General features: G+C 37.5%; 1 protein-coding gene across 1 annotated transcript; it reads left to right on the plus strand.

Annotated features, from left to right (window-relative positions):
* The first annotated feature begins 10,550 nt into the window (after positions 1 to 10,550).
* LOC137254648 (serrate RNA effector molecule homolog) lies at positions 10,551 to 11,949 on the plus strand. Its single transcript, XM_067792489.1, has one exon. The coding sequence runs from the start codon at positions 10,601 to 10,603 to the stop codon at positions 11,714 to 11,716; it is 1,116 nt and encodes a 371-aa protein (XP_067648590.1). The 5' UTR covers positions 10,551 to 10,600; the 3' UTR covers positions 11,717 to 11,949.
* The last annotated feature ends 15,527 nt before the right edge of the window (positions 11,950 to 27,476 follow it).

Below are 27,476 nucleotides of genomic sequence, written 5' to 3' on the forward strand. Positions count from 1 at the left end.
AAATATTAGCAGCCAAGTGATTTTGACATTTACTGTGTCATGTGTGTTACATGATTTGGCGCCACAGTTTTCCTGAGCGGTGGACAATCCAACCATTAAAATTTGTCTCAATTCGTGTCCCAACTTGCACATATCGCTAAAGCAAACGGCTGCCGCTTCGGTTGATGGGTTCTGCTATCTCTCATTAACGAGCTCTCGCCACTTTGAATGAGAGTAGTGGGGATGTTATCAAAGTGAACTCTTTCACACTCACGACATAAATTAATTTTTTAACTCTCTTTTGTATATTTTAATTTTTTTTTAACTTACCTAATGTAGACTGTATGTACTTCGCTAGTTAAATTTTCATAAAAATGTTTACAATACCAACTTAGCAAAAATTGGATTTTGGGCGAAGTAGAGCATTAAAGTAATTTAGATAGATAGTTTTATTTATAAGAAAAAATTGAAAGGCCGCATTGAGTGGCCCCAAAAATCACCTCTAATCAAACTGAATTTAATTTTTACCCATATCACTGATTTTTCTGTATGAAGTATAAGTTTTAAGAAATAGAGAAAAAGTTATTTTTTTTTTCAAAGTGCTTATTTTATTGCAATACTTATCCGATTTTGAGCAAGAGGAGAATTCCTTTCTTAGATGAGATGAGCTAAAAATCGCTTCGGATCATCTAACAGTCGGTTTTGATGTCTCCGTTAAAAAGATACTACTTTTTTTATACAGCGAACACTTCACCCTTCTGCATCCAGCCACGGCTTAATTATTGATTTTACTAATACAACAATAGAAAATCAGTAAAAGATTAACCTCTTCCATAAATTAATAATTTTTCTTAGGATTTTTAATTTTCATTTGTAAAAAACAGCAAGTTTTCCAGCAGCAATGCAGGTACTAAAACGAACTTACTTACTAGCAACCCAACACTCAGACTACAGCTGCGGTCTGTTTAGCACCTTCTGTTTGCATTTGCCGCTGACTTGCAAATGAATGTAAATTTAAAACTGCTGCAAGCGCTTAAATGCAAAATCTGCTATTCCAGACAAAAATTTTAAATTTAATGTGCGAAGCTTTTAAGACCCATTTAGCGCACTCTAAGGCCAGCGCACAAAACCCCAAACTCTTTAACATCGTCAAATTTAAGGCAAGCAACAGAGGTGAGCAGTCACCGTGGTTCATTCATCGTCATCGCATATTTACTCTTAAAATAATTTTTTAAATAAATTAAATTATAAATTTTATTTAACAGGCAAACAGAAAATGAGCAACAGCCGACACACAGCGCACTGTTGAATGAAAAATAAACTTGTGCTTTTGTATAGCGCTCTTCAAACAATTTTTTTAACAGCCATGACGTGACGTGGAGCATTCACAAAGCACTTAAGAGCCAAAGTAGAACATAATTAAGTTTATGTGGTTTTGTTGTTGGCACAATGGCCAGTCAATACGAATGATGACTAGGTAGTGTGTAAGAGCGGACGATGAGTTGTACTGTTAAGGTGACAGAGAGAAGCGGTAAGTATGTGAAATGTAAACAAACAAGAAGTCGATCAGCTAGCTGATCGTTTGAGGGTAAAGTGTAGACTCTCTTCAACAAATATGTACATAGGTAAGTTTATTTATTCGAAATCACTGTAGCGATCATTGACTGACATAAAGAGTCCTAATTTGGAAAGTAGAAACCCTGTTGATATGTAGATTAAAAAAAAAAACAAATAATCTATTAATCACTTTAATAGCACAACTGTTCTAATCATTTTTTTCGTGGAAACTATACTTTAGGGTTTAACACATTTGCAGTCGATGTTTTTATTTGAAATTCAGTAAAGTTGTACTAGGAAATCGGTAACCTTCCTTCAAGAGTTTCACCGTTCCCTCCACTTTGCTTATTCTGTTCAAAATACTGATTGAGTTTTATCAAATAACTCTTATTTTATCACTGTTTTGCATATTTTGAGCTTACATATGTACATACATACCTACATATATGTATGCACTCTTTCGCTGTTTATTTTCTCTCATTTCAACTTCTCTTTGCCAAATTGCTGATAAGGTTTTTGTTTATCAGCACGTGAGCTTTAGTATGTATGTATGTACGTTTGTAAATAAAATACGCCATTCATTCATATTAAGTAAATTGCTTGTGTTTTGTTGTTGGCTTTCAACTGATTGTGTTATATTTGGATTTGCTTTAAGCTTTTTTGTTTTTGTTCCGCTTTTGTTTTCTTTTAGTCACTATCACTACTGCCTGCAGCTGCGGCCCTGCTACTTAAAACAGTTTTAGAGTGACTTAAGAAAAAAATTTGAGTTTAATAAAAACGATTAAACTAATTAGCTTATTTTTATACTAAATATGGCTAGTTGATTATGGTGCTAAAACAAATTTAGTCGCCAACAAAATTTAGTTAGTTTTACTTTAGTATATCCACTTAGTTTTGAGTATCACTACGATAAATTGAGCGCTGTATAACTGTTTTATGTTAAAAGTGTTGCTCCAAATTGTACAAGAATTAATTTCTTATGATTGGTAAAGAAATTGAGATTGGGAACTATTCAGTACACTGTCTGCTCTTTTCAAAATTCAAAGTGAATTATTTAGTACAACATTTATTTTAGTTTGACCTTTTTTTTGAAAAGCCCTGTCGGCGTCTTTTATGTGACCTGAAATCATGAAAAAAGCGAAAAAAGCGTTGTTCACTTTTTCTTAGTTTTTTCACAAATCGAATTTAACCAAATCGGACCACAAATATGATTTTTTGAAATATTTCGATCTATGCGCCACCTATCGGAGATTTTTTCTTATTATTGCATTGTCATCGGGTTCTGAACTACATATATTCCAATTTTTAAGCTTGTAGCTTATCGGGACATTACTTAAATTTTAATTACAAAATTCGTTCACAACGGCCGGCCGCTACACAGAGTCAAGCTAAACAATAACGTTAAAAGCGCTTTTCTCGAAAACTTGTTTTCGCACAATAGGCCCCTTTCAGGATTCCGGCTCACATATACAGAACGCTAAATGGTGAACTAACTGACGTATCCTAGTAGCCTTAGACGGAATCCGGAGCAAACCACTCTGCTATCCGTCGCAAGGAATCAAAAACCACCAACTTTTCAAGCTTAAGCGACCAACAATTTACGCTTTATTAATAGAACCAAGTATATGGGACTAACAATCGATTGTAAACTCAAAGGAAATCCTGTTTCACTTTCTACGTCTGTAAGTCTATGTTCGGTAAGATATGGGGTCTCAGGCCAAAAATGGTACTGTGGCAGTAGTGCAACCACTGCTTAAGTATGGCTCTATAGGGTGGTGAAAAGCTCTTATAAAGAAATACAGTCACACCAGCCTCCATAAAGTTCAGCACACTGCGTGCGTTGGTGCCACTGGAGCTTGTCTCACTACACATTAAGCCAGACATATAGCCAGACACTTTTTTCCTTACTTGATCAACATTGTTGCTCATTGTGTTGTCACTAGGGTGTGAACTGTTCTATAAGAATATATGTATACGAAAAATATTTTTCAGAGACCCGTAGTACCGTTATATATGGCCCTGCATAACTCCTCTGTAACTGTAACTTCGTCCAACTTAAGATTTCGTAAATGTTATAACTCAATCAGGCGTCTGCGCCGAAGCAAACAAGTATCAGGGACTGCAATCTGCTGCCTTTAGTTAGTTATTTATTTTAGGTAACGTTTATTGATACTTATAAAGTGAACGACCATACCGAATTAGAAATACTAAAAATTTTGTGAAATACTCGACGTGAGGCAATTCGGAAGTTTTCTTTTAGTTAAACAGAGGCGTAATGAGGATATGGTATTTTGAGACACGTGAAGCGCGGATCTTCAAAACTCTTCACCAAAAATAATTTTTTTTTACTTTTAATTCGCGCCAGTTATAATCTTCAGAATCAAGAATTTGTCAGAACTTTTTTGTAATTTTTGGAATATTTTTAGCGTTTTGACTTTTTCGCAATTAGGGACAGTGCACACTTAGCTTTAGAGAACACGAAAGTTTACACCAATTCTCTATATATTTCATCCTGTTAGGGTTCTTGATATTTATTTCAATTGTAAACATCATTTCATTGTAAACAACAGAAATACTCGCTTTGTCTTGTAAACTTTGCAAGGATTGCACGGAGTTCATGGATTGCACGGATTGCAAATTCACAAGAATAAAATACACGCAAAAATTATATGCGCAATGTGAATATGTTTAAACATATCGCGCGCTAACTACAAAAGAATTACAACTTAAAATTTTTCAAAGTCGGTTTTTTTCCATACACCAATTCACAGTACACATCTCTAACTGCCCCTTAAATTTCGTTGTCATTATTTTCTTCTTTAACTGGAAAATTACCGTTATGCCAGTTTTGGTGTTGATTGCATCGCTTGCGCTCTATCAAATAAAGAGTACTATTTCTAGTTGTGTCAATCTGCTTAAGAACAAGTGAACAGTTTTTTTACGCATAAAGTGTATTATTTTAAATTCTGACTATCTTGTTGCAAAAAACTTTTAACTTTGTTGTGTATTAATTAAAATTGTGTATTTTTATGCGTAAAGAGTGAGCAAAGTTGCTTGTATTATTGTGAAATGTGCCTTTTTTGATGAAATAATTGTGAATATACGAGTAGTAAGTTTTCTTAGAAATAGTCATAATTCAAAATTGCTATATATTTTGTCCGTAAACAAATAATTACAACAAAATTTCGTCAATTCATTATATAATGAAGGTATCCTTCTTTGTAAAACTGCATTTCAGTATAACATTACAGACGTTTTCACATAAACCGTTTTTCTTCTCTCCTGAACCTTTACATTTTTTCAAGTTGTGACTCTTTTGTAGTTAGTGTGCGATGTTTATATTTTCGTGCAACGAATTTTAGGAAATGAAAATCAACTCTACTTGAAAGGTATTGCCTCCAATCCTCTCATTTCGCTTACGAAAAGATTGAGCAATTGTTTTTAATTTTTTTTCCATGTAATTTGTTATTTTATGAGAAAAATGTTTACTCTTCTAGTCTTGCAAATTTTTTCACTCGATGTACTCGTAAGCAATCCGAATGCCCCCTAACGTATTTTTTGCCAGAAAAAACAACTTTATGAACTTCGGATTTTTATGTTCTCACATGCGTATTTTTTTCTTTCTTCTTCTTTTTGTAAGAATATAGATAATTTCGTATAAATCTCTCCTAGTCTAAACTAAAATTCCACTATATTTTATGTTGCTCGTTCTCTTTTTAACATTAGTATTGCATCTATTTTCGCAAGCTCTTTTATTTGCAGAATTCTTTCAAACACTGAGCAGAGGTACAACGTGAATAGCGAAAAATTGCACATTTCCACTTTATCGATGCATTAAACTTTTATTACGTTAAAAGCAAAAAATAATGGAGAAGCAAGTACTAAATCGTTAGTAGATAAAGCTACGTAGATAAAATGAAGAAAAAAACAACAAAATACTCAAGACGTCAATGAGCAAAAAATGCAAAACTATTGACAGCAAAGAGTGGAAAGAAAAAAGAAACTTCAAAAAATGAGAATGTAATAAAAATCGAGTGAACAAATCAAAGTATTCTAATTTATAAAAGTGAAAAAGGACGAGAGCAACAACAAGAAAGAATGTTGGTGAAGAAATATTGCTGTGTAATGTATAAAAAAAAGTCACGCAGAAAGATGCAAAACCAAAAACCAAAGAGAGCAATGCACTCATAACAACAATGCAATATTGAAAGGGCAATAACAAAAAAAACCAAAGACAAAAACTTTTACGAACAAGTTGAAAGTTTAACGCTCGATTGCAGACGAGAACACACACAATCTCACTTAACAAAACTCCAACAACAGACGAGCCAAACGATGGACATTTGCAAACAACACACCGAACCAAAGGCTAAGCAAGGACTCCATTAAGAGACACAGAATTTGGGCACTCAAAGCAATAATAACAAGGAATCCGAAATGACTCGGATAACGATGATTAAGGGACGTTATACGATTCATCTTAAGTGAATTTCTAGATAGTTTGGAATTCTAGTGCAGCTTTTCTCAACCTTAATTGGCGCTTAACCATTAAAACGGTTATAGCCGTCAAACAAGGTGCGCCAGTCGCTTCTTTTCTCTGCCAGCCGGCGCCAATTAGTCACACCAAGGGAGTTAAAATCGTTTTCCCCCGGTCCTTCCAGCGAAGTGGGAGCTCTACTTCAATTGGCGGGTTCCGATAGAGACTTTTTCTGGACCACCTACTGAAAAACTTTTTTTACTTTTTTAAACTCCTAAAAGAAAACATTTTGAGTATATACCGAGAGTTTTTCGCTCAGCTTCATTTTTTACCGATTGCTGGAGACTTTTTGCACGGTTAAGACATCATTTCTCCAAAAAAAAAAAATTTTTTCTCGAAGCATTGTAAACTGCCAAAATGAGCTAAACTTTTGTACCTTGATTCCCCATCCTGTTTGGTTAACCGGGAAGTATTTGGAATATACAAGTATGGAAATGTGTGTTTGTAGTACTTTTAGAGTTGTGGCAGGCTGCTGTTGTAAACGAGTTTAGATTGCTTGGCCGCTGGTAGTTTGAAAGGCAACGAAACACCTCTGTGGGTGATGAAGTGATCTACTTCCGCAGGCTTTACTCAGTTGATTGCACAACTGAAAAGTGAGGAGTCACATTGTGGTGTGTAGTGTTGAGGCAGTGAAAGTGGTGCAAAGTGATGATGCTTGGTTAAGTGCATAAAGTTGCAAATAACGAGCGCTGAGTGAGCTGATATTACGACGAACCGATGACAAAAAATCGGTCAACTGGCATTAATGTGACTGACTATAAAAAAAGTGACAAAGGAAACATAGAACAGTTACTATTGAAAAAATGTTCAAACAGTAGGAAGCGGTAAGTGTGGGAAGCAGGGTGCAACAGCTATTGGCGAAGAACGGACAAAACAATGAATGCAAATAAAAGCTCACTGACATAGCCGGTAATAACACAGAGCATAAACGGTACATACGACACGCATACTTACCTATGTAACTCCATGTGTGTGTGTGTTGGTGTCAAATGTTGCCTGGAATGTTGTGCCTCGACTCTTGCAGTGTGTGGCGGTGAAAGCGAAGTGCGACAGTTGATTGGTGCGGTGGCAAGGCGTAGTTTGCAGTTGATCTCCCACAGCGACACATAAGCCTCAATTGAAATGAAAAGAAGTGGCACGGAAATGCTTTTGAGTGTGTGAGTTGAGCACAACTGAAAATTGAAGTTGGATAACTTTGATTTTTGTCTATGGAAAGCGTGTTCTTAATAATTTAATGTTTTTTGCAAAAATATTTGCAGTAAATTAAATTAAATTTATTATATTTATGGATAACATTTGAAGTATGGCGTACTAGCAATTATTCCTAGGAAGATAATTTTTACTTACAGAAATTGTCGTCTTAGTCTTTTCTTGCCCTAAATATCAATATTGAGTTGAGTATGATCGCTGATTAGAGAGCGTTATGGAATGTAGAGTTACTTTTATTAAAGCAATCTGACAGATTGAAAGTTAGAAAGATCGCAAGCAGAAGCCCGTTTCTCAGACTGAAGAAAGAGCGGATACTTGAAGGTAGCATCATTGAGAATATTGCTCTGACCTTTCGACTGCTAATATTGTCATGAGACGTTGATTCATTACTTCATTTTATAGAATCCACATTTCTTGTTAAATTGTTATATTTTTTTGTGAAGTTGGTTGATCCACTCTCATTTATTTGTTGATGTAAAAATATTTATTTAATTGATTCTTAATTACTTACATTTTCATTTTATGCATTCAAATGAGGCAAACATAAATTTATTGCAAACGTGACTAAAATAATAAATCAAAATAACAAATTAATCACTGCTTCATTTTGATTCAGTGTAAATAACCGCTGAATTGACCATCATAAGCAAAAAAAATCGGTATCATAATATCGATATTTATATATTAACAATTGTTGTTGTTACTTTGTTTATATATGTATTTTTCTATTTACATATGTATATATGCTTGTAAAATACATAAATGCTTCGTTTTTAATAATTAAGTAATTCCGAATGAAGTCCCACAATAATTTTGGGTACTTAAAAGCAACAGATTGATTTCCGTAAAATGGCGCACGCATATCGCATACATCCACACTTAGTGATGTTGGCTTATAAGTAAATATAAAATCGGTTCTGTCGAGGGACTTCAGATCCATATCAGATCCGAAGAGTTGGGCTGATTCAAGTGCTGGAATGTAGGTGGCTGAGTAGTTTTAAAGATGATGCCAAAGTGATTGAAAAGTATTTCCCGTCATCGCAAAGAACTTTTAGTCCTTCGGCAATTCAACGACATCAAAAATAGGCCAGCTAAGAAATTTTACACTGGAACAGAAATCAGCAGGTATGAAAGATCCTTAGTTAAACTATGAATTACAATGGGGTAGTTGACCAGAAATATTTCGTGCAGTTACGCTAGGTTCCAAATTTTTCCTACTGGAAAACAAGACACTTGTCAGATAAGCTAAACTTTAATGACACCGACTTCATTATAAAGCATACAAAGTTTTTCGTATTCCACCTCTACATTAAGTTTCCAAGTATTATTACCCGATTTACAACGGAAACAGCTCTTTATTATTTCGTCATACAAATATTAGGGACCTTAGAACAATAAGAACTTCCGTGGTTGTTTTTTTCGACACCGCCTGCCTTGAGCGATTGAAAGAAGCCCGGTTGGAAAACAGGGGGCTTTGTTTAAATTAATTAACATGCTTCTATGCCAAGAAATCGTTACCACAAAATGGGGTGGGACAATAAACGAGAGAACATGCAGAGGTAATCCTCAAGAAAATGTTCCTCCTCCTCGAGTTTGGGTTGTGGTACTATATGAGTTCCTGGTGGACCTTGAAGCCAGTGGCTGCCAAGTGGTTACCCAAACAGATGACCCCGAAATCCTTATAAAGGGGAACATTTGTGGACAACTTACGCGAGGCTGTGCAAGCCTTTTTTCATTTGGCGATTAAGTAGCCAGAGTCATGTGGATTTGTTGGCAACTCTAGCAAAAGGAAATTGGGTTCTTAACGAGCAGATATAAGGTATCAGTTCAGACCTTCTTCGTATGGGAAAGTACGGTTGGTACTTTGTGATAGATTTAAGGACCTAATAATTTTACTGGATACAAAGCTGTCCAAAGGCTGAAAGTACCCTATTTGCCTGTATCTCTATACAAAGAGTTCATGACTATCACAAAGGGCCGTACATTGGCCTTACGAGACGCTTGCCGAGCCAATTGGCTCAGCCGGCCAGTTAACTATTTAATGAATGCGTCGAAGTTAGAAGGTAAGATTGATGGCGGCAAGCCGCAAGTTTAAGCTGCACGATATTTCAAAGATCTTTCAAGCAAAAGCCATAGCTGTTAAATATTAGGTGAATGGAATGCCTTTCAGTGCTACTACGGTTATAGAATTTAAAATCTAAAAGGCTTGGGAGTGAATTATCTGTGCTCCTGGGCATAGAAATAGTGAATATCTTAGCTCACATAGTTCAATTGATCCGTACGTAGATCGTTATCGAGAAAGTGGAGCTCGACTGACCATTTGTAGGTTTCTCTTGCAGAGATGGCGTCGAATCAGCTAAGCAAACGCTGTTCTAAAAACTGCTCTTGTCGGGTAGCGAGATGCTCCTTGCCAGAAGTGGACGGCAGAGTTTACTATGCAAGGGCAATTCGTGCATTAGAGCTCAATATTATGGGAAGATTTTTCTGCTGTAGCTGCATGTAGCACGATGAGGTGAAGGCACTCCGCGCTTGATTGTCTTACTTGTGTCACAGTAAGCCGAAAGTATATCAGATTATATAAGGTCATGGTCATATTTGAAATAACATCACAGCCCAACTTCTTTCTAAGTAAATTAACCCGTTACCGTTATGTAATGCAAATAAGCTTCTCTTATCGGGGTAGCTGCCACTCAGCCTTACTTCCGTTGATATTTATTTCAAAATTTAGCTATGCCACATCTTTTCGCTACTTTCGAGATCTTGAATTCGTTTTCTAGTTTTTCGGATCTACTATTACGTTCTTGTAAACCACAAAATACTTAACATTTTACTGAGCCTTGTTCTACAGATCTGGCTCATTGACTCTGAACATCACTAATGAGAGCATTATTTGAAAACGTGTTTACAGAAAATGAATACCAACAATAAATATGTGAGGCTTGTTTTTATATGCCGGTTTTACAATTTCCGGTTAACGAATAACAAAAGCGAGCTCAGCTGCCAACTTTCATAAACACACTAACACACTCAAAGTCTATGAGTTAGTGGGTGACTTGAAGTAGATTTTACGGAAATACAAAAAAGTTTTGTTTAGAACAAAACAAAAAATTAAAACAAAAAATAAAACACAAAAAAGTCCCCACTAGACATTCACAAGGTCACCGTCACATAGGACCAGATTCGCAATGAGCGAGTCAGCTGCGCGTGGAAAATCCGATATAAATACTTGTTTATTTGGAATAAAAAATTAGTATATAATTGGCAGCCAAAGCATAACCAAGCACTAATACCGCAATTAGCTAAGATAATCCCTAGAAAATGTCGATAAAACTGTGCTTCTTCTTAATACTTTGTACTATTCTCTATACATCGGTGCCCATACAAGCCGGTGCGCTACGAAAAGACTCGACAAACTTTTCAACAGCGAAATCATTTGATAAAACATTAGCAGATGCGCAAACCACTGAGAGTGTGTTGGTTGAGAGCACAACAAACCAAGATATTGTAAGCGATACCACAAGTAGTAGAGAGGAGGGCGCTACTACAAAAATAGCAGCAGCTTCGCTAGATCCGGCACCAGGCACGTTAGAAGGTATTGCGATAACACTCGAGACCATAGAAGACAAAGCTACTAAATCGCAGAACTATGTGGAGGACAAAACACTACCAACAGGAGGGCAGAAGTCAAGTGATGTTGAAATGAAGGAAGACGCAACGCCTGAAAATGTAAATGAGACAGCGCTCAGTAGAGACGAAGCGGCTAGCATCAAAGTTTGTGCGCATGAAAGCGATGATTTAGCAAAAGAAGTTCCACAAAGCAGCGTAGAGTCTATACAAGGGCCTCAACACTCCTCCAAGCTGTTATTGCTAAGCACCCCTCGTCTCGCTCGCGAACAAGAAGAAACTATTGCAGAACCTGAAGATGTCGATATCAGTACTGCCGTATCCACCGATGAAACTACAGAGCTGAGTATCGACGCCGAAGCGGAAACCAGCAGACCCAATGCGCAAGAAGAAATGAAGCCAGGTTTGTTTACGCGCGTGCATGACGCCATCTTTGGCAAGAAGACTGCTGATGAGGTAACAGAAGCAGCAAAGGAAGATGAGAAAAAAACGAGCGAAGGCGATGGTAAAGAAAAACAACCAAAACAGCATGACGATGAAACAAAAAAACAGGACGACACTGCCAGTGCTGCTGTAGTAGAAGAAACTCCACCTGCGCCTAACAATAATGCAGGCTCTGCTGTGCTCCTTGAAACTGAACCTGAGTATGTGATTTTTGATTCGGATGCAGCGCACTACGAACATTTGGGCAGCTTTACGCATATCGATAGCGATGAGCATCTGCAGCCGATTGTGCACTCTGTAGAGGAGGTGCCCTCACATTTCGAGGAACCGTTGCTATATGCAAACAGTTACGTGCATTCCTGGTAGACACACCACACGTAGACTGAGTGTCAAGTGCGAAGTTATTGTTGAATTCATTTTAGTGATATGCTCTAATCTTAAGCTAAAAGAATCTTCATCTAAAAACTCTCATTAGCTTTTGCTTTTCAGTCAGTGCAAGTATTTGTTCTATAGTTTTTTTTTTTTTTTGTAATAATTACCTTATCTACGACTAAACGATTTTACATAACTAAACTGAATTCATGTTATCATACGCGAAATTTGCTTTTTATTTGGCTTTAGCCGTCCCATGACTCCCAACCGAATCCAATTTCGTGTACCTTATTGGCTTACACAAATATTTGCCTTGCGTTGCGAAATTGAAATTCTCGTTCTGTATAAAATGTTTTCCAAACAAGTAGATTTACTCTAAATCAACCGTTAGATAGCGATCTTTGCCCTGCAAAACAGACACACATATCATTGGAAAATTCCTTCCGCAAGCTCAATCACCCGATTAAAAGCTCTATTCCCATAACAACTTTATACCCGTAACAAAAAATTTCAAAACTGGAGTTGCCATCTGCCTTAAATGGATGTTGGAATTTGGCTATTAAGAAGGGACGACTCGTTATACATTGTTGATATGAATACTATCGGTCTATATCACGGTAAGTTCTCCGTCCTCAGCAAAGCCAGCGCTATATGGACGAATAAAATTGCTCAGTACTCGTTTCCTTTGTAACTTTACTCTCGCCCTCATTCTCAGTTCACCTACTCGTTTTCTTCCCCTTCCTCTTCTTTCCTCTTTGCGTACACTCTGTCTCTGGCTCTCCTCTACCTTCTTTTGTCTATTTTTCCCTGCATCTTTTTACCTATGTTCAAATCCTTTTCTGCATATTTTTCTCCATAATTTTAAAATCCCCTTAGTACTACACCTCCCCTCTGCTCTTTCTCCATTTTACATATAGGTCAAGAGGAGTGCTGCGGATATCAACACTCCTTTGCTGGACGTTCCTGTAGTAGCATCTTCTGGTATTAGCCTGACTGCCGGAGGAACTAAGTGCTTGTTCCCTAGAGTTCCGGGTATTACATATAAGCCTCTTATAATAGTAATGCCTTACCGTGAAAATATTCTCAGTTCATCAAACCGCCGAGGCAATTCTCCCCCTTTCGCTTTCGGCTTCCCACCCCAGGACCCTTCATTCTCCACTTTCTCTCTTTTTTAGTCTCCCCTTCCCTATAATTTTCCTTTCAAACGCCATCAACATTTTCTTTCTTTTTTATTATCCCCTCCCCTTTCCTTTTCTTTTCCCACTCCTTCATCATTTCCTTTTCAATAAATTTTATATTCCTCTTCTTCTTGCTCTTCGTCTGCCTCTCTCTTCCTCTCATTTTCACCAAACTATATTCCGTCCGCCTCGAACTCCGACTACTCTTTTTTCTCTTATCTCCCACGGCTTTACCTTTCTTCCTTTGTATCCAAACATCTCCAATTTTTCCCCCATTCCCTTCTTTTTTGTTTTTGCTTTCCGGGTTCCCCTTCGCCTTCCCATAGTTTTACTTTTCCGCTATCCCTTAACCTAACCATTCTCTTCTCTGTTCCTATTTCTTTGCCATCCAATCGCTCTTCCCTCCTAATTGCTCTGCCTTTTCTCTTTCCCTGGCAGTTTCTTAACTTCAACAATTTCCTTTCGCAATTCCCTACCTTTCAAAGTAGTTTTCGCCATAGTTTCAATTGATTTTTGTTGAGTCGCTTGGCAGCACAAATTTTCCCAGTTGAGGTCGACCTTACCATTCAGCAATTTATTTAAGTTTTTCCTCACACACTGACAGACTCACATAAAAAGTTGGGACACCTTTTGGCTCGTCGTTTTTTTGGTGTCTTTGGTCACCAATTTTCAATTCAAACAGTTTGACAGCAACTAACACATATGTAAGTATGTGTCAATAAACACACTCACACAACATACATGCATATTTAGAGATACACGTGTAAGTATGGCAAGAACATTTTTTGTGGCTGCATAAGTTTTCTCTAATGTGACCAAGCATTACGACAGCGCTGTCGCTACCACAATAACAACTTCCATGCGAACCAGCAAAGGCCAATCATGTACGCCAACAAGAAGCGAGGACGCGGTCGAAAAGCAAGAGTGAGGTGCAAAAAAACTTTTAAAAATAAAATGTCAACCAACAGTATTCCCTAATTCACCTGGCAGGTGGGAGCGGGGGTAGCATTAACCAAACGTTGTTGTTATATTTGAACGCTATCGGCTGAAGGAAGCATAGTGATGTTATGTGGTTACGGTAGAGTGGCGATGGGTGAGGTTGAAAATTTAGTTGAAATGGACTTGAAAATAGTTTTCGCAACCACTGATGAGCTCGACGCTCCGTAGCATGAACGTTAAAGTTGGCACAGCATCAAGCAGGGACGAGTTTGTCGTTATGGTTTGGAGCGTAGCACCATCAATAAACTTGAGCACCTACTTATGTACACTTGAATGAGTGCTGAAATGTGAGTGCGTATTTGGATATATGCACATATAAAGTGCACTCAACACACACATGTGCATATGAGTGTGTGTGTGTATGCAGGTTTTTATACATACAAATATATGTAATTTAACTGCATATGCTTCGGTTTGCATTATTTTCGTCCAATAAATTTCATTACTCTGCTGCGACTGTCTAACCAACACCAATGGGACCACTCTGCCTGGCGGCTCTTAACTGCTGAGTCGCCAAGCTTCATTGAATGTGCAAATCCGCGAAAATGGTGAAAGTGTAGAAATATTTTGGCAAAGCGTTGAAATGTGTAAGCGTAACAGCTGCGCAGCAATGACTTCACAGCCAAAACTTCAAAATAACGGTAGACGTAGCGGTAAGTTCACTAGGGGCCTCGAGGGACGCCTGCACATGAACTGTGAAAAAGGATACCGGAAATTGCATATGTTTTGGCAACATAAGTTAACTACACGCTTTGCTAGAAATTAAAGCTTAAGTTTTGTTGAAGTGCGCAGGGAAGCAGAATGAGGGAGGGGAAGTGGAATTGAGTTGGTGAATGTTGTTGTTGTGCAGCAAGCACGCGGTTTATGTGCAAAATATAGTGCCATATACTTTATAGTTATGTGTACGCATATGTGACACGTAAAAGCTGATCTCGAAGTGTCTATGTGTGTGCTTGTTTGTGAAGAGATTCGAGGCAATGAAAGCAATAAAATCTCATTAGCACATAAGGGTATCCTTTATTTCTGAAATTGCTGAAGCTGCTCGGTCGCCACTTTCAAATATTCGGAGTTATGAAGCAAAAATAATACCAGTTCTCACTTTCTAGCATATTTTTGTTTTTTGGTCTGCCAATATACAGAGGCTACCATCGTCTAAAAAAGTTCTATGTCCTTTTAAAATAGGTATGTCCTTACAACTGGTGCTCTGTCACACGCAGCTAACTAAAGACCTTAAGAAATTTCACACAAGACCGTAAGAGCAAGCGCGTCCTGCATCATACTTTACATTTTGGGTTTCAGTTACTCAATATACTCAACATTGTGGACTAAACGACGTGATAAATATCCACCACTCATGGGAATAGAGCCATGCAAAATTATTTGTCGAATAGAGCAACTTGCCACCGCAAGAACAACAGGCACATTTCTTAAGACAAATGATCCGAAGAGCTAAACATGTAGTCACAAGCCCATTTGTTTTATAAACACTCGGTACGTAGCTAACAAAATATCCTACCAATTTTTAAAAAGAATTATTAAATCTGATATCATCTTCGATTCTGGTTTCGGGTTGATCAACTTGCTTGAATGTTTCAACGCTGCCTATAGTCTCTATCTGGACAACGGTTACGCATTAAAACCTTCCGTTTGTGTTTTTGGTAAAATTTCGAGCGTTATTTCTGCTAACTCTCTCTTAGTTTTTTCTGAAAGGCGTCTTGCCTCCCTTTTTAGCTCACTATAACGTTCTTACATTATTCTATTTGCATTCGGTCTCAATCTTTTCATTTAGGTAGTATCGCAACATTTTGTTATGTCTTTTCCTGGTGGCCGCCGTGGTGTGACGGTAGCGTGCTCCGCTTACCACACCGTATGCCCTGGGTTCACATCCCGGGCAAAGCAACATCAAAATTTTAGAAATAAGGTCTTTCAATTAGAAGAAAATTTTTCTAAGCAGGGTCGCCCCTCGGCAGTGTTTGGCAAGCGCTCCGGGTATATTTCTGCCATGAAAAGCTTTCAGTGAAAACTCATCTGCCTTGCAAATGCGGTTCGGAGTCGGCATAAAACACGTAGGTCCCGTCCAGCCAATTTGTAGCGAAAATCAAGAGGAGCACGACGCAAATTGGAAGAAAAGCTCGGCCTTAGATCTCTTCGGAGGTTATCGCACCTAACATTTATTTTTTTATTTTTATAATTGACTTGCTTGTTCTTCACTGTACGAAGTGCTCTACAGATATCCTCGCATTGAATTTTATTGCTCAGGCTTTCCAGCCGGTTGATTTGTGCTCTAAGAGAGTAGGTGTAGGTTTCAAAGTCGCTGGCAGCCTATTTTCGACGTCTAGCATTGCTAGATTTTTTGTTGTATGACTTTAGTCACGTGAAGGAAAGTTTGTCATAGTTGAAAACTCGAATCTCGCACACATTTTAAAATTTCTATATCTTTATATTTTAATCCGGGAAAAGCCGGATGGATCTTTCCGTGTTTAATCACACTATCCGGAGTTTGAATTTTGATATTAGATACTCCCTTCAACTCATTTTAAACACATTTTTCAACAGCTGGATATGGATTTCTCACTTCCATAGCTCATTGTGCGCCAAGAGTTTTCTTAGTCTGCTTCATGACAGATGTGAATGCAATCGAAGCGGATGTGCCCTTTTCTATGTCGTAGTTCGAAAATTCTACCATGACAGTTGTGTAAAGGTATTCTAGAAATTAAAAGTGTCTTTTTAATAATTCGACCAGTTAAAAGTGTCTCTCTCTGTGTGGCTGATTCAACCGTGAACGAAGTAGCGGTATTGGTCCCACGAGCAGATCAACGTCTGCGAAAATTATGCGGTAAGTTGAAGCAATTCGTAACTGCCCAACCTTGTAATGAAGTGATAAATCATGCGTTCTTCCAAAAGTTTATTGCATCCATTAAGTTTTCTGCAGCATGCAAGTGTACAAAATCCGAGACGGACTTAAAGAACTCGTCCCTCAAAAAAAAATTAAAAATAAGAACACCCTAATATCAAAGTTAATGTTCGTAGTAGTGCTAAGCGGCGCGTTGATTGGTACAAAAGCAACTGTAATTGAATTTTCATGAGGTAATAATTTCTGGGCGCATATGGGCTTGTGGATTTGTCGGTGTTTTACGAAAATACGAGAAAATTTCGCCGCACATATTTTTGGGTGTAAGAGTGTGTGTGTTGAAACAGCCAAGAATTTATGCTGACAATATTGAAAGCGTACTCAAATATAAGAAAATTCGCGCTTTTCCCACAAAAAATTTTATAAAAAAATTTATGCACTCATACTAATGTCAGTAGCTAAAGATTTGTGTAAGTTCGCTGCTAAATTTTTTCTCATTTAGTAAAAATTTATTGTGCGTACAAATGAAACGAAAGCTGAGTATGTAAGTGAAAGAAAGGACGAAACTAGGCTAAGTGTTGAATTGATGAATACTTCAAAAAACTAGTAGAAAAATGTCTAAAGATAAAATGGAAAAACATGTTTACATGAACAGATAAAAAAAAGCGCTTATAAAATTTGTGCAATTTGTAAGGAAGGGAAAAGGAAAGGGAAAGGTTTTTCATCTGTATAACAAATTTAAATACATAATTTTGAATCACAAAGTCATGCTAATTTCGATTTCTACATGGGAATATTCAAGCGCCCTTTGATAATAATCCGGTGGTTTTTCGATGAGAAATCGATAACTTTTCGATAACAAATCAATAACATACCGATAACTTTGCGATAGCAAATCGATAATTTTTTGATACGTAATCGATAGTTTTTCCATATTTAATCTATAATTTTTCATTGCTAAATCAATAATTTCTATTTCCTTTCGCTTCCTTGCTATTGTGTTGTTCTTTTTCTGTCTCTTCAACTGTTTCATTTTCTGTATATTTATTTCTTTTTCTATGCCATTTTATTTTCTTTATATATATGTCATCGTGAAAATTCCGATAGGTGGCATCATATCTAGAAATTTCTTATAAACCGGGGGAGTTTTGCGATTATGTATAAGGGAAATTTTCATTGAGCTACAAAGGAAAAAAAATAGGGTGAGTACCACGTGATCTCTTCATAATATAACTTCATTAGAAAAAAATTATTTTGGAATTTTGAAGGAAGCTCCGTCGGATTTTTTCGGAAACTACCGAAACCGGCTTATTATCTCTAGGGAACTTTTACTGTAGAATTATCAGTTTGTTATAGGTTTGTTATTTTCATTGACTTCTTTTTGCTTATCGTCGGCTTGTTATCGATGTGTCATTGATTTTGTATTGATATTTTACCGATATATGTTTTATCAAAAATCCGATTATTCGGCGCTCATACATTTATAGCAAGCCGACTAGAAATCGATAAAAGATCGAAAAATTTTTGATGAATATTGATAACAAATCAACAAATTTTCGATAAAAATAGATAACATATCGATAAAATCAATTACTTTCCGATAATGTTTCGCTAATTTTATGATAACAAATCGGAAATTTTTTGATAACATATTGATAACATTTCACCAAAAAATCGATATTTTCTTCGATACAAAACCGATAACATTTCGATACAAAGAGAAAACTAGTCTATAACTCGTCGATAACGAGTCCATAATAAACGTCTCCTTTCGTTTTGTTTGCAAATAGCTCTTAAGGGACTTACAATAAAGCTATAACTAGCAACTTCATATATAATTATTTGGAATATTTGTTCTTTTGAATAAGCCAATAAAGTTCTTTACTAAGAAAAGCTCTTTACTAACCACCGTTTCCAATAATAATACATATTGTATTGCTGCTATACAATACCTTTACCAGTCCATAACTCAACAAATTCTTTCCATATAAACCCGATTTACAAAGTTAGATAAGTTTTAACATCTGTCTACTTTTCACCAACATCCAATTATTATAGTTTCCATTCTCATTAGAATTTGATGTCAAGGCACCATTAACCACCAGTCAAAGCTATCATTCTCATTCACCAGGGAGCATTTCACGTACTTTCTTTCCTTATGCAGTTTGACAAAGCACCGAATCTCCACGCCAATTTAGCTTTTCGTTTTGGAAAAGCTCCAGCAGTCTAAACGTCATGAACTCGTGTCGATCTTTTGGGACTAAATTTGTAAGACATAAAATAAGGCCACAGTAGTGCGGTCACAAAATTACAAAAACAAATACTTACATTTGCGGCAACAATGCTCAATATCTTGGTTTGTTTATTTTTGTCCAAAGCAATGACAACCATATAATTGTTATTGTTTTATTGTAACACCATTTTATTAGTCTCCTTCTGCTTGTAGCAGTAACAACTAAGTATTTTCTATTATTTTATGCCAGATGTTTACTACATAAGAAGCTTAAGAACTGTAAGTGCCGAAATGGCAACGAACACCCACAAGACACCAAACGCCAGCCACGCGCTTGCGGGAGACGTACATAAACCAAGCGGACGTCAAAGCTGACGGAAGAGAGTGTAGATGGACTTTATGTGACAAAGCAATTTGCTAGAATTCTAACAATTGTGGTGACCGTGTTAAGTGGTGGTGGAAAAATTGCGATTTTATTGTTAAATTCATTTGAAAAAATAAAAAAAATGCTGCTGGCTGGTGCGAGGCCATGTCTTACCTATTCTCCGACAAAAGGAAATCATTATTTGTCATTATTTTGCATTTACAGACTTCTAGCATGACCATAGTAGTGAGTGTATCTGTTGCTGCACAGGTGTTTGTGGCAGTCAAAGAGAAATGGACAAATTGCCCCATACCCTCGCGTTTGCTGGAGCGGAGTGCGGTTAAGCAGAAAATGTGGACTTTGCAAATGATTAAATGCACTTGGTGCTACTTAGCAATAAATGCTCGCCGCAACCACATTTCGTTACAACTTTAGCAAAAGTTTACATTGACAATAAGAATGAATAAAAGAATAAAAGGCAGCAACAACAATTAAATTTACGCAGTAATCGTGGATATTTTTCGCATTTTTTTTGTTTTTTTTTTGTTTATTTTCACTTTGTTACAAGAATTTCTCAAATGAGCAAGTCAACAGGCGTTGAGTTAGGGAAGCTTTTGTGGAAAAACAGCTTTTGTAAATTGCAAATTAAATTTTTGTTGTGACTTGTTAGTATGAAATATATTCTATTACGATTGTTGCTATGTTGGCCCCAAGGGACGAGTATTTTATTTTTAGCATAGCATGGACAACAGGGCGGGTCGATTTAAAAATCGCTCATTGCTCTGTGAAAATCGTATTCTACGGATCAAAATAAGAAACTTTGCCGAAGGAATCATACCCCTAAAACGAATTCTGATGTCCCCCCTTTGGGTCGAACTTTTGGGTAGGGGCAATTTCAATTCTACCTGCTGTGTTTTGTGGTGGCTTAAAAAAAGCAACACAAGCAATTTTACGATCTGCAATTGTGTTACAGTGATACCTTCATTTTTTAAAACGGTTGAATAAAAAACCCACACAACTATGTTTACGACTTGCAAAATGCATCACAGTGATGCCTTGGTTTTAAAAGGGGGTTGTAAAAACGCTAATTTCTAATAATTTTTCTTAATTTCTTTTCTATTACTAAGTTAAATTCATTTTTTCATTTACATATGTTCTGACTAAATAAATTTCTAAAGAGCAAAATAAACTCCAAAAAGAAAAAACATAGGCCTTTAAAAGTGGGATTTTTGAGAATTTGCCCCTACGACACACACATCAGAATTCGTTTAGAGGTATGGTTCCTTCGGCAAAGCTTCTTGTTCCCTAGAATATGATTTTCACAGACAAATGGGCGGTTTTTTTGCCTCCCCACAAATCGACCCGACCTAATGGACAATATGCAATATTCTTGCCTTTGACGCATCCGATTTACTTTGGGCCATGAAAAAAAAATGTGGCGAGTGAAAATGCTTTCTTGATTTGACAAAATCTTAAGCACTTCAAAAGAGGAATTATTGATATATCTGAAAGCGTAGGCGATGGCCTATAATTTTGATGTCATTTATTTAATTTGGGATGGCTTTCATGGAACTTTATGACACCGCTTAGATAAATCAGTTTGTGGATTTGATTAAATTTTATTTCCTGAACAAAAAATCAGGGTGACATATTTTATATAATACGCAACTTTGTTCGGTATGGCAAAAGCTGTGGCAATTTTTTATTTAAATACTAAATGAAGCTTGCTGATTTCAAATGGATTCCTCAATTATATGGTCATATGTAATAATCGCCTAGTTCCCACGTAAAAAGATAGAATTCAGGCGATTATTGCTTGTGACCACAGAATAAAGAAGTCACTTCAAATCAGAAAGCTTTATTCAGTACTTCAAAAAAAAATCGATAGCAGCTTTAACCAAATTGAAGCCAATATTTACGTAGTACTCGTATCACATAATATATGAACCTGTTTTTTGTTCGGAAAAGAAAACTCCACAATTTGATTTATCTAAACGGTGTCATGAAGTTCCATAAAAGCGACCCAAAATTAAATAAATGCGAAAATATTCCAATTGCCTCGAAGCCTGAAGTGAAACTTGGTTGAAAGTTCCCAAGCAGGCACCAAATTTCCTTGATGTCCTTCCTTGAAATTTTTTCCGGGAAATGGACCAGGAGCCGACTTTCTCTTAAAGAGATTATTTAAGGTGTTACTTGTTTGCAATTTGTTACTTAGGTACCCTATCGAAATAAGATAATGTTTGCAATATTTCGATACATTCCATTTGACCATCGGAAGCTTTTTGCTCAGAGTAGTATTTGGAAGGTGAAGAGGTAAAGGAAGCTTGAAGAACAAGGAAAGAGAGATAGATGTAAAGGGACGGAAGAGCGACAGGTGCTTAGGCTGTGGGAGAGACGTGGAATGGCAAAAGGGACGGAAGAGTGGGGGTGTGTTGTAGATAGCTGTAGACGGAGAGAAAGGGATAGACAGAGGGCAAGCGGACAAGGGAGAATAAGAGAGCGAGGTAGATTCAAGGGGTTGTGTAGCGCAACCTTTTCAGGTTGCCAGCGCAATATATAGCTTCTCCAAACCCAATTGTCAACCTCACCTATCCGTGGCGAATTCTGTTTCATTAACAGCCGAGGCTCTGGCGACCCCGAACTCATCGTGGGTTTAGGGGGTGGGAAGGCGGGATGGCCTAGAAGGTCGAATGTGGTCATAACCAATCGTTCCCGAGATGGTCGGGCTTGGTAACGGTACGTACCGGATCTTCACCCGGCAAAGGACCATCAACTCGATAACACTCCCCAAGCCCTTCGGGGAGTGTCCTTATGGCTACAACAACAACAACAACAGAGCGAGGTAGAGGAACGGGCATAGGAAGGGGCGGAGCTCGACAGAGAGGAAAACAGAGAGAGTGGTAACAGAATACAGTAAGGAAAGGGATGAATGCAACTTAATTACTTAATTGGCACTTAACCATTTAAACGAAAAAGAAGACGTGTAAAAAAGAGTAGAAAAATATTAATCATGAGCTATAAGTAAATAAAATGAGTCTTTAACAAAATACTGATTTCTAAAACTATTTATGTTTGCGCAAAAATACAATGCTAGTTGAAACTAACGTAGTCCGCAGACTTCGTTCTGCCCGTAAACTGCTATGCCTGCATCACTCTCTATCTCATTCTCTCCTACTTTATCTTTGATTTTTCCTTCCTTTTCTTGTCGGCCCCTTATTCTGTTTATACCACCCCTTCCAAATACCACTTCCACTCACAATCCCGCTCCCACACACTGCAATTGCTACTCCGGCGGTAGACGTTTATGGCATCTGGCGAGGTGAATTTGCATTACATTTTACGTAAATCATGCTGATGATAGCACAGTGGACGTTTTGCCGTGTGGTAAAGGAGAAGAACTCTAGCTAGTGTCTTCGATATTGACGAAATTAGACATATCGCTCAATACAACTCTAACAGGTATGTTTGTTTACCAGACTTCAGCACCGGTATCACCTTTGCCTGTTTTCATTTTTTATGAGCGACAAAGACGGAAGAGGTCAGGTTGGATATATGAATATATGCGTTCAACATCTGTCCTTTTCTCATTCTATTGTTATACACTCATGTGTTAACCCATTAAAGCTAATTCTCTTAAATCGTTTAAACAAAAATTAGTCCATTTTTAAGCATTGCAAGCGAAGCAAATGCCAGCTTTCTTTCATCATTTATCATTACAATTTCAAAGTCTGGCAAGAAAAGTGGCAAAAACTGAAATCCATTTAAATATGTTTACTTCGCACCTTTCAACGCGTTCTCTGAGTTATTCGGCTTTGAGTTATTTCTTTGCCTTTTTTTCTTTGACTCATTAATTTTATGTCAATTTTTTTTTGCTGCAGGGCACTTTTTTCGCCTTTCCACCATAATTTAGCGCCGTTTTAACATTTTCTTATTTTTTCATATTTTTTGCGCTCTGCGCTGCATTAACCTCTCCTCGCTTCATCCGCCTCGCTATCTTTGTGCCTAATTGCAGCTGTAACCACGTGTTGATTATGTGCCAAATGCCAAATGCTGAATGTGAAAAGGTTAAATTGCGTCTACGGTCATCAGTCGTCGTTCATGACACCATCAACGTAGATGCACAAAGATTTATGTATGGGACCTGCTCTTTTTTTTGTGCTCATTTGTTTGGATGTGTGTTAAGTAGGTCTTGGCTTTTTGAGTTCACTTTGTAAGCATTTTTAGGTATGTATGTGTGTATATGTGGAGTGCTTTGTGGAAACTTAAGTGGGTTTAATTAAACAAATTATTAAGCACGATTTATGAATAAATTTTGGCATCCTTTGTGATTTCTGAATTGATGATAAAGGAGGATTTTGTGTGAGGATTATGGGCCATGAATGAATTTGGAGCGTAGTATCACATACGGGGCAGTCTCCGTGCCTTACATGCAAAGCTATTCTGATTCGGAACAAAATGACTTAACTAGTGATATCTGACTTTCGCAGTTGTCAATTATTCCAATTATCATTGGTCAGTGATAACATTTCAATAGCCCTTCGTATAACTTTTATAAAAAAGAAAAGATCTACAATATAATGAATGCCTGTCTTACATCCTTTCATTACCTTAGACTGACCAAGGATATTTCGTTTCATTTTTCATAGCGATATAAAAAAGTATGAGAATCCTCACTCATACAAAGGAAGCAAAATAAAGTTTACGTTTGTACGAAAATGCAAAGTAACCACTTTCATGTGCAAGTTTATCTTTTACTCCAGTAATAAGCTACAAAACTACGTGCTCGACTTTGCGAAATCATAAATTGCTGACATTATTATTGTTTGCCAACAATTTTTCAACCTACCAAAAACCAACAGGTAACCACATTAAATTGTGGCTAACACAAATCACGCATACGACCTGTTGCAACACCACCACCACCACAACAACAACGGCCGCCCATATGAAAATGAGATATGATGATATTAAGATTTTATTCAACAAAGCTCATGAAATTTACTTACCAATTTAGGCTACAACAAATCATTTGAACAAGCAATCATGCATACCAATTTACATACACACAATTACACCAAAACCGCCTCTAAATCCTTTTTCGTCGAATGTATTTTGCAGACTACTTAGGTATAGAGAAGGATCGTAGGGAGGTCCCACCGGGTTTTTCCGCTTAACGGTATGCCAAGGTTCGCAGCTTCTGTTTGCCATCAGAATCAACTGCAAGTCGATGTTTCTCTTGAGTCGCTTAATCCCGTAGCCGGACAGTGAAATGAGTTTGAAACCTTCACATAAAAATCCTTCTGTAAGAAAAAGCAACAGGAAATTTTCCAATTAACGACCACGAAAGTCTGACAATGATTTCATGGTACGTACATATCTGCAATGTACCGACACTTTCAAAAAGAGGCGCGGACGTTAGAGGTGCCTGTGATTGATGTCTTCATGCATGTAAAGGGTGATTTTACCGCCATTAAAGGGCAGCGAGAACAGCTGGACTTTGCAAATTCTACCCCAGTGGCCTTAAAGCGAGTGGCCTTAAGAAAGAAACTTCGTTGCAAATGTCTCTCGTTGGCGACTGTGTACGAGCGCCCCGCAATGAAATCCCCCAAGGCGAAGTTTTCTAAAACAACACTTGTTTATCACCAGACAAGACGAAATAATACTGCGGACCCGGACGAGGACACTTTCAAGGACATTTCAAGTAGGCAAGGAAGGTTGTATACTTTAAAAATTCAGTAATCACAATCACAACACTTCCAACGGCTTGAGGTTTGTTACGGCAATAAATAGACATTTTTAGTACCAGGTTTATGCATAAAAAGACACCTAGAGCTACTAAGCTGTCTCCTGATAAAAGAACATCAAACCAAGTTGATAACGTTGGCAATATACGCAGTCTACTAGGTATAATTTTAGACTCGAATAGTTGCCTTGTGGCAGACAATATACCAAGAAGGGCTCGCAATGAATAAAGTGCATGTAGTAGCATCAGAAAAGTTGGCCGTAGAGAAACTTTTCATGAAACACACAGCCAATGATAAACCTAGCCATATAGTCGAGGAGCACATTACTTACTTAATTCACAACACCTCCGGCGAGGTCGGAAAAACACCCCAGCGGGTTAGGGGGTCAGAATATATCCGCGGTAGGTATGCCTGTCGTAAGAGGCGACTAAAATACCAGATTCAAAGGGCTGTGTAGCGCAAACCTTCACGTTGCCAGAGCAATATATAGCTACTCCAAACCCAATTGTCAACCTCACCTATCCGCGGCGAATCCTGTTTCACTAACAGACGAGGATCTGGCGACGCCAATCTCCTCATGGAACTTGGGGTGGGGAGGGAGGGGATGGCCTGAAGGTTTAATGTGGCCACATAAATCGTTCCCGAGATGGTCGGGCTAGCACCTTAATGGTGCTGTGGTACCGGAGCCTACCGGATCTGTATCCGGCAAAGGTCCAGCACATCGGTAACACTCCCCAAAGCCTTCGGGGAGCAACCTTATCGCTACAACAACAACAACAACAAGCTCGGAAAAATTCTTAGCATGATGAGGAATGCCTTTGTAAAAATTGATATTTTTCTTTATATGGGAATGGCTCCCATAGTGACGTTAACGGTAAAGAGGGACGATTACAAAGAAGAGGTAACGAATGGAAGAACGAAGCGCGAAAGTTTCAGATGCTGACTGTTAGGAATTATGTCCACAGCATCCAGCAGATGAAGGAAAGTTTCAAAACTGGAGTAGATTCTATTTTATTTAAACCCAAACGAATGTTTGGACAAAGCGTCTCTCTATCGTATATTTCCCTCAAGCTGAGTCTAAGCCATAATGGTACATAATTTCTCTAAGGGTTGCACGCTTGGCCTATGCTGATAGTGCCTTAACTTCTGCCTTCTTAGAGACGAAGAAGTAGGTGTTGTGGTGAACGAGGGCCAAACTAATTATTTGCTGTTATCAAAGAAAGGATTTTGGAAGCCGCATTCTTATTGACGGAAATATATATGAGACTGTGAATAGTTTCGAATACGAAAATTACAACGAAAACAATATCAGCCAATAAATTCAACGGACTATAACTCTTGACAACTGCAGCTACATGAATTAACTGAGTACAAAAATCTCTTAACAGCCTCCTCTGCACATCTTTCCGTTGACTAATTTTCCAAATTTGCGTTAGTAAGTTTTTATAGAGGGAAAATTTATAGGTGAGGTATAGCCAAACGAAACTTTGCCCCCGCCACAGAACCATCTTATCAATTCAAGCAATCTTCCCCACTCCCTCTTCTTTAGTAAGTTTATAAAGTAGATAGAAGCCTACTCATTTCTATGAAGTTTAGCAAATAACCAAATGTATGTAGGAATCGTAAAATATATTCATTCTGCTACATTTGATTTGATGCATTTCAATGCGATCAAAGCTGCAACAATCAATCGTTTGCCTAAACGTACAAGAAGAAAATCCACTACTAATTGGCTTCATTATAGAGCTCATGCAAACAATTTGCAAGCATTTTATTCTATTTATTGAAAGAAAGCAGCTCAGAATGGAGGAGTTGTAGTGGGAAAGCAAATAAATAATAACATGAAATTGTAATTCAAAATATTCAAAGTTTCTCCTGCACTTAAGCTCATGCACACTTTTAAGCAGATGTGTATGTGTATGTAAGTGCTTAGATGGATGGATATCTGTCCTTACAAAAACATCTCACTTAAATAAGAAACGTATAGATATTTCTACTTACTCGCCTTCAATTTATTTATGGAGATTTACAACTTTAAGGTTGCCTTTAGCTGCCGCCAACCAGCTGTCATTCACTTTTGCTGTACAGGCGACCACTTGTGACACGGTCAATTTACACTGACAACAAACTTCGGCTATAAATCCACACTAAGCTGCGACAAACTGTGTCACTCAGTTCGGGAATATGCTCTTGGTTGTACCAGTGCCTCGTTTGGGTTTGGGTTTGGGTGATGGCGCTGATTAGCTCTTTGTATAGAAAAAAAATGTATGGTGACCTTCTGGATTCTAATTCATTAGCTAATGCTACCAAAGGTTTGGCCTACTTGTGGGACAAATTCCAACATATCGTAATGGGAAGGCCATTACCTTAAAGCTTAGTTAAAAA

This window comes from Eurosta solidaginis, chromosome 5 (genome assembly GCF_040869045.1).
Source record: "Eurosta solidaginis isolate ZX-2024a chromosome 5, ASM4086904v1, whole genome shotgun sequence".
Taxonomy (NCBI): Eukaryota; Metazoa; Arthropoda; class Insecta; order Diptera; family Tephritidae; genus Eurosta; species Eurosta solidaginis.

Coding starts and splice junctions, on each gene's coding strand:
- LOC137254648 (XM_067792489.1), top strand. CDS start 10,601: ATGTCGATAAAACTGTGCTTCTTCTTAATACTTTGTACTATTCTCTAT.